Source organism: Grampus griseus, assembly GCF_964374135.1.
Source record: "Grampus griseus genome assembly, chromosome: X".
In the NCBI taxonomy this organism is placed as follows: Eukaryota; Metazoa; Chordata; class Mammalia; order Artiodactyla; family Delphinidae; genus Grampus; species Grampus griseus.
In genome coordinates, this window is record NC_138999.1 from 60,740,648 (window position 1) to 60,755,333 (window position 14,686).

Here is a 14,686-nt window from a genome sequence, read left to right on the forward strand (position 1 = left end):
TGGAAGCCCCACCCTGTTGATTTGCAGTGTCTTACACATTCATCCTTTCCCCTGTCTTCTTAGTGACCCTCAATCTCATTACCTTAGACATAGACTCTTGGTTTCTTCAGCCACTCTGTGTGTCTCCAATTACACCTCCCACCCCACTGGCCTGGCCCCAGTCCATCTTGTTACCATTGATGGATGAATCTTCCTATAGAACAGCTTTCTGAGACCTGCTCAGACTTTCCCAAGGCTTCTCTGCTGGTTCCAGCATAAAATCCAAATGCCTCGGCTTGACATTCAAGATCCCATGCTCTCTGCTGTCAATCTCAATTTCCGGTCTTAGTTCTTGACACTTCCCTACTGGACTGAGACTGTCTTGAAGATAGAGAGCATGTGTGGTTCACTTCTGGGACCCTGATGGCACAGGAGGAAGCCTAGGACCTCGTGGTGATCAGGACTTGTTTGCTGAAGGAATGAATGTGATAAAGACTCATTTTGCCAAATAGCTGTTCAGGGACCTCTGTCACTGACTAGTTGCATGACCTTGAATAAGTCCTTTCCTCTCTCTGGGCTTCCTGTCTCCAGCAGCACTCCCAAACTTACAGGTCTTTGGCCCTAAGGGCCTGCAGGCCTGCTTTGCTGGTTGGCACATTAAAATGAATTTAAATGCCTTTTTGTAAGGCAACTGGGCTCCAGTTCCACACCCCCTCCCTCATTTTCTTACACCTCCCCTCCTCGCTCATTTTCATTAGCTGCTTGGTGCCTAAAGGCATTTACATTTGTGACCCTTGGATGAGGTGGTGTTTATGCACCTTTCAACTCTGGCAAGGCCAGGATTCTGCTTGACCTGCTTTGAAATGAAAATTGCAAGTGCTTTGCTTAAGTGGTTTCTAATGTCATCTCATACACAGCAGCCAGGCCTGACTGGCTCTGCCCTCCCAAAACAGGCCACCAAAGAACAATGGTGTGTGCCCTTAGTATTCTGATTTTGGCAGTCAGCTGCAGGGGGAGATGTTATTCCATCGAAAGTGATTGTCTTCACATAACCCAGCACCAGTGGGGCCCATTTACAATCTAGAAAGGACCAAGCACAGCAAGCTCATTGGCAGCCAGCTGGGCATACATACACAGGGGGCATTGGTTGCAGGCACAAAGTATGAATTTAGCTTAAGTTGCCTGGCAGGATCCTTTCCAGGACAAAGTGCTGAACGTGGAGTGTGTGCTAGCAAGCCAGGCTCTCGATCTCCGCCTGGCTCTCGGTGGCCTGGTCCACATTGAGACTCCACAGAGAAGTGCAGGGTGGGCAAGGAAGGTCAGGGACAGCATTCTCACCACTGGGCTCCTTTGCATTAGCTGGTCCCTAGGGCCACATAGCTGCAAACCTGCCTGGCCACAGGCTGGCAAGGCTCGGCTCACCAGGGGGATGCCAGACCAACATAGCGGCTGCTGGAAGACACTCGCTCAGCCCAGACAGCAGCTGAGCCCCACATGTTTGGGCAGCACCTGGGTGAAAGGTACTGGGAGCTGGGCAAAGGGCTGGTGCAGGTATATGTGTCCATCACTGGGCACAATCACTGAGTAAAAGTGGAACCTCTGATGGCCCACTGACTTGGGGTATGTATAGCCCGGCTGCCCCCGAACTCAATGTGGAAGGCATAGAGGGGTTATTCAGTCAGGGGACACACATGGTAAAGTCACACTGTATGTAGCAGTTATAGGCATTTCTGATGAGGACAGGGAGGATGAGAAAGGCAGAGGGGAGAAGACAGACAGTGCTTCTGACTAAGCTGTTTCATGTGTCTGGGATAATTCTAGGGAGCTTCCTGGAGTGAAAGGGATTGACTGTGTGGTGTTGCTTCCCTGTTTCTGCCCTTTCGTGCTTGGCAGCTTCTGAACTCAGGGAGGTGAATCCCTAGTACTGTTTTTCAAAGGCAAATAGAATGGAGAAAGTAAACTTTCCAAAGAAATTTTTAAAAAATTTATTTTATTGAAGTGTGAAGTGAAGATTTACAGTGTTGTGTTAGTTTCTAGTGAAACTAGAAATCAGCAGTGTGATTCAGTTATACATATATATCTATTCTTATTCTTTTCCATGATGGTTTATCACAGGATATTGAAGATAGTTCCCTGTGCTATACAGTAGGACCTTGTTGTTTATCCATTCTATATATGAGTTTGCATCTGCTACCAAAGAAACTTTATGGAACACATGTAAAGCCCTAGAGAAACAGTTTTAAATTATTTTTTTAGTATTGTTGGTTTCCTTTGCATGACTGCACCCAACTCATGTCAGCAAGGCGTTGGGTGAGACACGTAAGACCGTTGCGTGTGCAAGGAGAGGTGGGCACACCTGCTTGGGGAAGTATAAGACATCACAGCCGCTGAAGGGCAGGAGAGGCGGCTAGGTGGGGCTCGGCTGCAGCTCAGGCTAAAGACCATGCACATGGGGAGATGTGATGTGGTGGATGGTATGACTGTGGCTGTACTGTGTGTTATGTACATGTTTCTGACATGACTGGGAAACTTGGCTATAGCTGTTGTGTGTGGATTTGTGGCTTGCAGGTTGAAACCAGGATGTTCTGGCAGTGACAGGAGCAAACACAGGAAAGGCTGGAGAGCCCCATTGTCAGCTACATGGGCGTGGAGCCAACTGCTCTCACCTTAATTTCCGCATAGCCCACTGGGCCTGTGTCTGGCAGCACAGTTGTGCCATTGTTGGCACACTCAGCTGCCGTGGGTGTCCTAGAAACCCAGCTCTCTCTGACTAGCGGGTAAAGGAGATAAGGCTGGAGTCTTGGTTGCAGACCCATACCCACGCCTCGTGTTCAGCCTTGTCATCATCACACAGTGAGGCTTCTTGCTGAAATGCCATCTCCTTCTGAGATGGGAGCCACTGAGGGGACTCTGTGGTTGCTTTTCTCTACCTTTCGAGTAATTGGGCGTCAGGGTAAGACAAGCCCTGGCCTGGGCTCTGCAGCTGCTTCCTACACACTGCCCAAGCCCTGCATCCTCTCCTACCATTGTGAGGAGAGCTCTCACACACCTAGGGGGCTTTGAGGTCGAGACGATGGTCTGGTAGTTGCTGAGCATTTGGGTCTTCATCCCCATGGCTAGTAACCAGCTGGTCAGGCCTGGCATGGCCATGTGGCTTCCATGGCTTGGGGCTTAGTTTGAATGAGCCAAGTTTGTCCTCCCCTTAGCAGTAGGAATTTTGGACAGTGAGCATTTTGGGGGTTCCCTGAGCCAGGGAGGCAAACTCATATGCATGCAGGGCCACACTCACCATGCCACCCTTGGCAGTTAACAGGGCTGAGAGTTGTGGTGTGACCAAACATAATGCCTGTCTCCTCACATGGTAAAAAAAAAAAAATAATGACCAGACTAAAAGCATCTGTAAGCCACATTCAGCCTCCTGGCTGCCAGTTTGTGACCGTTGTGAGAAGTGAAATTTAGTTGCACATCACTGAGAATTCTTTTGGCCTGGCTAAATCTTTCCTGATCTTCCAAACCCAGCTTAACTAGCATCTCTGTGACACTTTCTCTGACCTCCCTCCTTCAGCCAAATGAATTCTCCCTCTGATCCCTTAGCCTCTCTATTGTCGCATATTAGACCATTCATTCATTCAATAAAACTTTATTGGGTACCTGGCAAGGGCTATCCTGGGGTTACAGAGATGAATAAATAAATAATCCCTGCCCTCGAGGAGCAACTAGCACAGTGAGGGGAGAGACAGGAGAGCAAACAGTGACTCTCAAATGTGTAAAGGCTCAGGGCTCCCTGGGTGAGGCTCCCTCTGTGTGTGTAAAAGCTGAGAAAGGCAGGCTTCAGGTGAGAGGAGATGGCTTGGCCAGGTCCTGGAGGAAGAAATCAAGTAAAGCAAGCTGAGGAGGGGGCAGGCCTCTCCTAGCCTGGGGCAGCCCCTGAGCAGACCCTTGGAGTTATGGCTCTGGATGGCCTGCTCAGGCCCTGGTGAGTCGCTCTGTGACAGGTATGTAAGGAATGGGGGGCTGGGAGTGGCAGGAACAGGACGGATAATTTTTTACTCTGGAGGCAGTGGGGACCAGCTGAGGGCTTAGAGCAGGAGAGTGACAGATCTGACCTTGGCTTTGGAAGGCCCCCACTGGAGCCTGCATGTGTCATGTGGACAGGATGGGGAAGAGACTGACGACAGGGAAGCCAGCCAGGGAGCCGCATCCCCAGTGCCTGGGCTTGCTCGCCTCATCCTTGCTGAACTAGCGAGTGTATGAGTGAGGGATGGAGGGAGGACATGCTGTTCCTGGTCTGGCTTTCACAGGCATCCACATGGGTGTCACATAGGCATCTCAAACTTACCACGTTCAAAGCCAAAGTCCAGACTGTTCCCCGCAAACCTGCTGCTCCTACAGTTTTGCCCATCTCAGCTAATGGCATCCCCAACTTTCCAGTTGCTCAGGACCCAAACCCCAAAGTCATTCTTCTCTCTTTCTCTCCTTTCCCATCTCCGTTCTATTAGCATATCATGTTATTTCCACCTTCGTAGTATCCAGAATTGAACCACTTGTTACCACTATCATGGTCTGTGCCACCATCATCTGTCGCCTAGATATTTGCAACAGCTTCCTACCAGGTCTGCCTGTTAGATAAAGTTATTGGATCCTCTACATCGACTCTCGACACAGCAGTCAGAGTGATCCTGATGAAACATAAGTCAGGTCATGTCCTGCCTCTGCTCAAAACCCTCTAATGGGTCTCTATTTCAGACTAAAAGCCTAAGTTCTTACAATGGCCCACAAGGTCCTGAGTGATCTGTCCCCCCACGACCTGTCTGACCTCATGTCTTACCACTATCTCCCTCACTCACTCTGCTCCAGCCACTCTGGCCTCCTTGCTGTTCCCAGACAGCTTCAGGGTCTTTGCATTTGCTGTTCTCTCTGCCTGGAATTCTTTTTTTTTTTTTTTCATTTTTTAAAAATTAATTAATTAATTAATTTATGGCCACGTTGGGTCTTCATTGCTGCACGTGGGTCTAGTTATGGTGAGCAGGGGCTACTCTTCGTTGCAGTGCATGGGCTTCTCGTTGTGGTGGCTTCTCTTGTTGAGGAGCACAGGCTCTAGAGCGCAGGCTTCCGTAGTTGTGGCACGCAGGCTCAGTAGTTGTGGCTCACAGGCTCTAGAGAACAGGCTCGATAGTTGTGGTGCACAGGCTTAGTTGCTCCACGGCATGTGGGATCTTCCCAGACCAGGGCTCAAACCCTTGTCCCCTGCATCGGCAGGCAGGTTCTTAACCACTGCGCCACCAGGGAAGTCCCTCTGCCTGGAATTCTTTTCCTCCAGATATCTGCGGGCCTCACTCCCTCACTTCTTTCAGATCTCTGCTCAAATGTCACCTTCTCAATAAATCCTTCTTTGACCATCTTCTTATAAAGCACCATCCCCAACTCTGCTGCCCCCCCCAAGTCCCTTCATTGTTTCATTTTCCCCCAAATCAGACATTGCCTTCTAATCTAGGTGCCTGGTGCATAGTAGGCACTCAATGAGGACTTACTGAATAAACAGGTAGACTGAGGGGATCAGTGAGGCTGCTCTGGGCCATCTCTGGACCGTGTGACCTGGATTCACAGGAGCAGGTTGTATAGGGGAAACAGAGAGCCCACTAGTCCATAGAAGTTAGCAGGTCTAGCCAGGGTGACCTTGGGCAAGTCCCTTCTGCTCTATGATCCTCAGTTTGCTCTTTGATAAAGTGAGGGATCTGTGATCATCTCTAAGGGGTAAAGTGAGGGCCTGGCCATCTGGGTTTGCAACTCAGGCCCCATGGACACAAGAGCAGAGGTCCTCACCCCTGCCATTCCCTTTTGCTTTCTTGACCTCTTCCAATGTGCCATCTTCTTTTCAACCCACATCTACAAAGACACCATGGTATATAGCTGGTTACATAATTATGGGGGATGGGGTGGCTGCCATCAGCCACATTCGATCAAGCCAGCGGTGCTCTGCAAAGGGTATCTGGCTCTGACCCAAAGGCCTGGTGCAAGGGAGAAGTCTGGCAGAGCCCAGCAGTTGGGAGGACGTCCTACTCCACTTTCCAGAGCAAAAGTTTCTACCACACCTACCACTCAGGTAGGCCCATCTCTGGAGCAATGCCATCTCCTCTCCTAGACCAAACTAAATTCTTCTACCTAGTCTAGTTGGGGCCTAGCATTTTTCAAACATTTCTCACTTAAAATTTTAATCCTTGCAATAACATTATGAAGCAGGCATTCTTCGACCCATTTTTCAGTGAACACTGAGTCTTGGAGGGATTAAGGAATTTGCCCAAGGTCCCAAGCAACCTCTCATCCTTCTGCAGGAATCACTTGGAAATCTGTTGACCAAGGTCTAGGAGGCTCATCTGTGTGGTTGGAGCTGTGGGAGAGGCAGGAGGGAGGATGCTTCCTTCTTCCTTCTGCTCCATCTAGGACACAGGTGGAGCCCAAGGAGTGGAAAGCAGGCCAGCCCAGATGGAAGTCATCACTCTCCTGCCGGCTCCCTGAAGGCTGAGCAGAAGGGAGGCGCCTTCCCTGCCTAGCCTTGCCAGGAATCTGGGTGTCCTGAGAGGCTGAGACCAGTGAGTGATGGGGGTGGTGTGTGTGGGGTACTCCATGTGATAAACTATTTTCCTTTCTCATTCCAAAGATCAGAGAGCACTTGGTGAGCAGTTCTTTGTTCCAATGGAAACAGAAAACCAGAAAAGCCCAGTGGGGGTTGGCCAAACTTTCCTTTGTCTTCTTGGGCTGAGAGGCTGAATGGGAGGACTATGCAGGGGGGGTGGGGCAGGGCCCCCATAAGGGCAACAAATCAGTAGAAGGGGAACCAGGACAGGACTCTAGCCAAAAAAAAAAAAAAAAATCCACAAAGAGCTAAGTACATGCTGGTGAGGAGGCCTTGCAGCCTCTTTCATGCAGCCTTACTCCATGTGAGTCTGCTAAGTCTGACAGCCCCCGCAAGAGGCCAGTGGGGACTCCAGAGACACAGCTAGTGCTCTCCTGGCCTAAGTAGTACCAAAGGCACCTCCGGGATCACTGCTCTCCACGCATCCTCTGAGCTCCCTGGCCCAGTCTCTTTCCTGCCCCCTCCCCACACCATGCTCCCACCAAGAAAAATAGGAACTCAAATTTGTCAAAGTCATTCAAAGTTTGCCAAGCACTTCGCTATATAATAGCTCTTCAGGAGGCAGGGGAGCCTATTGGTTAAGAACACAGGCTCGGGGCCCAGACTGCCTGGCTCTGCTGTGTGATCTAACCTTGTGCTTCAGTTTCCTCATCTTTAAAATGGGACTGATCACAAGGTCTGCATCTCAAGGTTGTTTTCAGATTAAATGAGCTAATGGTTAAGGTCCCTAAGGTTAATCTCCCTAAAAGTAGAGATTACTTTGTCTTTTATTCACTGCTGTACCCCTAAGGCCTAAACAGTGCCTGGCACCTGGTAGAGACTCGACAAATATTTATTGAATGCATCTGAAGTGCTTGGAATGGGAACTGGTACTTAGTAAACACAACAAATATTAGTTGTCATTATCTTTCACATTCTCACAACAATTCCAAGAGGAGCACTCTGAATTTCATGCATGTCAGTTTTCTTCCTCCATGTAAGGTTCAAGTTTAGAGTCAAGGCACTGTTGACTGGAAAAAAACACATAACCTAAAAGTTGAGAGCTATGTTTTATTCAGCAGACATTCTGAGGACTTCTAGCCTGGGACACAGCATCTCAGATAATGCTGGGAAACTGTTCCTAAGAGCCAAGGGGGTGAGCCAGGATATACGGGAGTTTTTGCAACAAAAGACCAGGTAGTCGGAACATCAAAAGCTTACTGTCAATGAAAGAAAACCAGATATCTCAAGTTAAGGAATTTAGCGCTTTCTATGTATGGGAAGATACAAGAGTCTGGGCTCACTGAAATCATTCCTTTGATATGCACCTCTGCTATCTGGGGCCAGTATCCTGTGCTTTCTCATCCTGAGTCTCCTCAGGGTACACCATCGGGGGTGGCTGCAGCAGTTGACTGCTAGATGGCAGGCATCCTTTTTCTATCCTGAGTTTCCTTAGGGGCAGCTGTAATGTGGTGGCTTGATGGCTGCAACATCCAGGCAACATTTTAGTTCACAGCACCAAAGACAGGCAACGGATTTTAAATTGAGGGAAATAATTTGGGCCACAGAGGATTAGGAATGCAACCCTCAAATCTGAATAATAGCATCCATCCACCCATTCATTCGTTCACTTGTCCACTCCACAAATATTTCATGAATACCCCCCATGGGCCAGACCCTGAGCTGTGAGCTGGGGATATATTGATGACAAGACAGACAAGGATTCTATGTTTGAGGAACTGAGATTCTAGTGGGAGGAGACAGGCAAAAGCAAGAAAAGACTTAATTTCAGATAGTAATAAATGCTATGAAGAAAATAAAGCAGTATAATGATGTATAGAGTGGCTGAGATATATCTCTAGGGGGGTTGAGAAAGGGACATAGGAGCTCTTCTGGGGGTACTTGATCCCAGGTCAAGAGCCCTTGCCTTGAGTTGGTCAACACTACCTCATCCCGAGAGCATTTATATGCCATCTGCCCAAGGCAGGAGTCAGTTGCTAAGTGTAGCTCCCAGAGGTCTGTACACGGGGCTCTGGGTGTGAGGGGCTGGAAAGAGGGGGGTGTGAACATATTGTACCTGAATTGAAAGGTTCTGGCATTAGTCGTCCTCTGGGAAAAGCTGTTGGTTGCGTTAGGTGAAGTGATGGTAGAAGCCTGAGAGCTTACTCTTAGGTTCTTCTGCACTCCCAGGGAGGAGATGTCTGGCCAGTGCCCTTATGTCCATGCTCCTTCATGGTACCACCTTCACATGTGCACACACCACCTCATCTTCAAGTCAACCCAGGCACCGTCTCCACCATCACAACCCTTGTCACACTTGAATGCCCTTATTCATTACATATTTGGGCATCTCCAGAGCCTGGTACAGAATTGATGCCTAATAAATGCTTATAGAATGAAAGAATAAATGGTGACTGCTTTCCTTCTGCTTCCTCAACTGACTGGCTCATTCTCACTCACACATCAAGACTCAGCTCACAGACTTCCCTGGTGGCACAGTGGTTAAGAATCTGCCTGCCAATGCAGGGGACACAGGTTCAAGCCCTGGTCCGGGAAGATCCCACATGCTACGGAGCAACTAAGCCCGTCAGCCACAACTACTGAGCCACGTGCCACAACTACTGAGGCCCACGCGCCTAGAGCCCGTTCTCTTCAACGAGAGAAGCCACCGCAATGAGAAGCCCGCACACCGCAACGAAGAGCAGCCCTGGCTCGCTGCAACTAGAGAAAGCCTGCTTGCACCAACGAAGACCCAACGCAGCCAAAAATAAATAAATTTATTTTTAAAAAAAAGACTCAGCTCACACAGTCGTCTTATCTCCTTGCGTCCCACCTGGGTAGCTCTTGCTCATCCTTTACTCCTTTTGTGAAGCTTTCCTTGACCTCTCCAGGCAGGGTTGGTCCCTCCCACCTCTGAGTGCTCCAGCACCTCCTATTCCCTCCCATCATAGCCCTGATTGCTCTAGGGGTGCTATCTGCTACTGCTCAGCCACGTCCCTTAACCTGTATAATTTTCTCACTGGCAAGGACTGCACGTTTCCGTTATCTCCACACCTCCAGCACTAGCCCCTAGAGGGCGCTCAATAAATATTAGTGGAATTGATGGAAAAAACAAATGAATTGTCGGTTTTGCTTAGAGCTTCCTAGGTAGTGGTGTGCTAGAGCTGGCTTGGGCTTGTGGCTCATGAGAGCCAATTGTTCAATATTTAGGAAACCTGTGAGCCAATTATTAAACGCAGCTATTGTTAAAAATTAAATTATAGGAGAAAACAGAAAACAAGCCAACATGAGGGATATTCTACCAAATAAGTGACCGAATAAATGCAATATGGGATCCTGGATTGGATCCTAGAACAGAGAGAAGACTTTTGTGGAAAAATCGGTGAAATCCAAATAAGCTTTATACTTTAGTTATTAATGTTAATTTCTCAGTTTTGACACGTTTTATAATGATGTAAGATGTCAACATAAGGGGAAAGATTCTTGTTTTGTTCATTGTACTCTAGCCTTGAGAAAGTGATGGAGAAAATGTTAATAATGTACATTAGGTCAGGCGGTTTGAACGAGACGAAGATGGAACCGGAGCCGGAAGATGGCAGTGAATGTGTACTCAACGTTGGTCACCAGTGATAGCCTCAGTCGACGTGACAGGCTGGCCTGGATCAATGAGTCTCTGCAGTTGAATCTGACAAAGATTGAACAGTTGTGCTCAGGGGCTGCCTATTGTCAGTTTATGGACATGCTGTTCCCTGGCTCCATCGCCTTGAAGAAAGTGAAATTCCAAGCTAAGCTAGAACACGAATACATCTAGAACTTCAAAATACTACAAGAAGGTTTTAAGAGGATGGGTGTTGACAAAATAATTCCTGTGGACAAATTAGTAAAAGGAAAGTTTCAGGACAATTTTGAATTCGTTCAGTGGTTCAAGAAGTTTTTTGATGCAAACTATGACGGGAAATACTATGACCCTGTAGCTGCCAGACAAGGTCAAGAAACTGCGGTGGCCCCCTCCCTTGTTGCTCCAGCTCTGAACAAACCGAAGAAGCCTCTCAGCTCTAGCAGTGCAGCTCCACAGAGGCCCATTGCAACACACAGAACTACTGCAACCCCTAAGGCTGGCCCCGGGCGAGGTGCGGAAGAATCCTGGTGTGGGGACCTGGGATGACGAAGCAGCCGAATTGATGCAGCAGGTCAACGTATTGAAACTTACCGTCGAAGACTTGGAGAAAGAGAGAGATTTCTACTTTGGAAAGCTAAGGAACATTGAATTGATTTGCCAGGAGAACGAGGGGGAAAACAACCCTGTATTGCAGAGGATTGTGGACATTCTCTATGCCACAGATGAAGGCTTCGTGATACCTGATGAAGGGGGCCTGCAGGAGGAACAAGAAGAGTATTAACAGCCTGGACCAGCTGAGCATCATCCGAATTCTTCACTCCAAATCATGTGCTTAACTGTAAAATATTCCCTTTTATTATTCTTAGAGGACTCACTGGTTTCTTTTCATAAGCAAAAAGTACCTCTTCTTAAAGTGCACTTTGCAGAAGTTTCACTCCTTTTCCAATAAGTTTGAGTTAGGAGCTTTTACCTTGTAGCAGAGCAGTATTAACATCTAGTTGGTTCACCCAGGGAACAAAGAGGCTGACCATGGGGCTCACTGTGTGGATGCTGGTAGCACTGATGGCTGGAGAAGGGGGAGACCTCAGTAGAGATGTGTAAAGACTGGTTTGAATTTTAAGCTAATGTGAAATCTTGACAGAGAACGTTTTAATAAATAAATGCCTTAAGAGTATTTAAAAGATGCTTCCATATTTCAAAATGTAAAATGTAACATGACAGGAGCTTCTGTGTGTTTGACATTGTGTCTGGGAAGGAAGGGCCAGAACCTGGAACCTTTGGGAGCTGCTGTTCCCAGCCCTCACGGGGCTGCCTGATCCTTATAGGCGCAGACCTTGGCCCAAAAGGAAAGTTTGAAAAGTTGCTTTGTAAAGCCATTTAGTGTCCTTGACCAGTTGCATCCCTGATAAGAAGCAAGAGGCATTGTTGCCTGGATGAATAGAGGGTGTGTTTCAGCCCTGAGACGTGTTGAGTCGAAGAGCTTGATTTTCATAGAACATTTCTCTGGTGATTTTTCCAGTTATCCCTGATATTTCTATGTACTGTGTTTTGTTGTTGTTGTTGTTGTTGTTTGAAATGAGGTGTGTCCAGTTTTTAAATCTAACAACTACTTTTGGGGACTTGCCCGCATCTCTGGGATTTGAATGGGGGTTGTGTCCCATTTTACTGTCTTTTAAGTTTACATTTAACATGTTTCTCTTCTCTGCTCCCCTTGCCCACTGGGGACTCCTCTTTGGCTCCTTAAAGTTTGCTGCTTAGAGTGGAAGTTCAGCAGGCAGGTGATCATGCTGCAGGTTCTTTCTGGACCTCTGGCAAAGGGAGTGATCAGTGAAGGAAGGCCACTGCTACCTTGGGATCTGCAAGGCTGGGTGTTTTCGGTACCTGCTGTCCCCAGCCCTCCACTGTTATCGGAATACTTTGCCAGGGCACTAATCTCTTCGGAGATAAAAATGTTAGCGTGTTACTAAATGTTAATTTTCTTTTGCAGAAAATACAGTACCATGTCTGAGTTAATTATTAATATTTAAAATATTTCATTCCTTAACTCCCTCATTTGCTTTGCCCACAGCCTATTCAGTTCCTTTGTTCGGCAGAATTCTGCAAAATGTGTTACCCACTACTGAGATTGTTCTGCCCCTGATGTATTTGTATTGATTTGTTTCTGGTGGTAGCTTGTCCTAAAATGTGTGTAGCAAGCAGGTATTTTATGATAAAATTGTTGTGTAGTGCATGCTCTGTGTGGAATTCAGAGGAAAACCCAGATTCAGTGATTAACAATTCCAAAAAATGCAAGTAACTAGCCATTGTTCAAATAACAGTGGTGCTGTTTCTCTTTTGTGGCCTTTTAGACTTTGGTTGCCCTAAAATTCCATTTTATTGGGAAGCCATTTTCCACCTGGTCTGTCTTGACAGGGTTTTTTGCTACTTTAAACAGTTTCTAAATAAAATTCTGTATTTCAAGAGAAAAAAATAATGTACATTAAACTTAAGAGTGTTTCATATTTATAGCCCTGATATCCTCATCTCATCCTCAGAAATGATGTCCATCTTCATGAATAACACCCCAAAAATTGAAGAAATATGCTTCCAGTACATGGAAACTACTATCTGATTCAGCAAAGGAGTTGTTTGAATCATTGATGAATCTGTCAAGTTCCAACACTTCTTCACCATTTCACTTTCTTCTTACTCATTAACATAAATGAAAGTATCAACCACCATTCATGTAGGAACTACACTCACTCTTCTTTTCCAGCTGTAGGATGGCTATGGATGTAAGAGTTCAGCAAAATTAATGAACTCATTGTATGAAAATCAATTGGCTATATGGAATTTGCAATAATTATTTCATTGTTATTCATAAATTGTGTGTTTCACTTCTTACATAATAAGTAAATATATATATATATATATATATATATGTATATACATGCATGCATTTTTTAAAAAGCCAGTGGTTAAACATTTACCAGAACACCATTCATCCTAGGTATCAATTACTATTTCATCAAATGCATTGATGGAAAGAAAAGAACATTGCCGGGCACCTTCTCTGTGCCAAGCTGCGCTAGCTTTTTTATGTTCATCATCTCAGTTGCTCTTCACCTCAACTCTGCGAAGTGTAAGTATTATGGACATCATTTCTGAGGATGAGATGATATTAGGGCTCAGAGAGGTTCAATGACTGGACCAAGGTCAAGTAATTACTGTATAGTGGAGTCAGGATTAAACCCTACATCTGAGTTCAAAGCTAGTTGTATTAGTTTCCTATTGCCCCTGTAACAAATTACCACAAATTTAGTGGCTTAAAGCAACAGAAATATATTGTCTTACAGTTCTGGAGGTTAGACCTCTGAAATGGGTCTCATTGGAGTAAAATCAAGGTGTTGGCAGGGCTGCATTCCCTCTGGCGCTTCTAGGGGAGGATCTGTTTACTTGCCTTTTCCAGCTTCTAGACACTGCCTGCATTCCTTGGTTTTTGTCCCCTTCCTCCATCCTCAAAACCAGTAACGGCCGGTTGAGTCTTTCTCATATCCCATCTCTCTGACCTTGCTTCTGTTGTCACATCTCCTTCTCTAACTCTGCCTCACATGCCCCCCTCTTTCACTTTATAAGGACCTTTGTGATTACATTATGCCCACCTACTACATGCAAGAGAGTCTCCCCATATTGAGGTCAGCTGATTAGCAACCTTAATTCCATCTGAAAACCTTATTTCTGAACTTTGCTATTTAACCTAACATATTCACAGGTTCTGGTGATTTAGGACACGGACATCTTTGGGGGGGGCCATAATTTTGCCTACCACACTTATTCTTTTTCTATGACCCTTAACCACCTTGCCTCTTGTTTTAGGGGTTACATAATCCGATAGAAGGCCGATATTATTCTCCCTGACACCTGCATGCCACACGTCTCCATGCCCTCCACTTTGGGTAAAGTGCCTTCTTTCCTTCCATTACTATCCCAGCTGCCAGAGAGCCCTGTGGGAGAATGGTTTCTAATCCCTGGGACTTTTAATCCTGGACATATATTTTACCTTGGCTCTTACTAAAGTGTTTTATAAATAGTTTCCAGGATTTTTGTGGATTGCTGGCTATTTCAAAGCTCCTGTTCATTTTTTCCTTTCTCCAGTGCTTGTATGGGGCCAGAGCCCCCTTTCCTACATGGTACGTCTCATCGTACTGTGGTTTATCCATTCCCACCTTCTGGACCTGTTTCTAGTCACTAGCCAGGATCCTGCATTATTTATTTGTGCTTCTCACAGATTTTTACATTGCTGTATTCTAGAAAAGGCCTTGGGCTTACTAAAATGGCCTTTCCCCATGCCTGCTGATGAGGCATCTGTCTGTCTGTGTTTAATATTACTCTCTGACTGGCTTTTCAGAATCAGACCCTCTAAGTAGTAGTTCCCTGTCTTCCCTTGTTTCCTCCACTCTGAGATTCCCGATTCTGGTCACAAGAAACCTCGTCCA

The 14,686-nt window shown here is 46.5% G+C and overlaps 2 protein-coding genes across 4 annotated transcripts in view; both read left to right on the forward strand.

The window, feature by feature from the left end:
- The window catches only part of NHSL2 (NHS like 2), a gene marked incomplete at both ends in the record, with an annotated part of 266,635 nt that overhangs the window by 101,521 nt on the left and 150,428 nt on the right, over positions 1–14,686 (forward strand). The window lies entirely within an intron of this gene.
- Positions 10,185–11,293, forward strand: LOC309839835 (microtubule-associated protein RP/EB family member 1-like; the record flags this gene model as incomplete). Its single annotated transcript, XM_082681773.1, is given in 3 exon segments — positions 10,185–10,400; positions 10,404–10,712; positions 10,714–11,293. Coding segments are annotated over 3 exon segments (804 nt in total). The 3' UTR covers positions 10,993–11,293.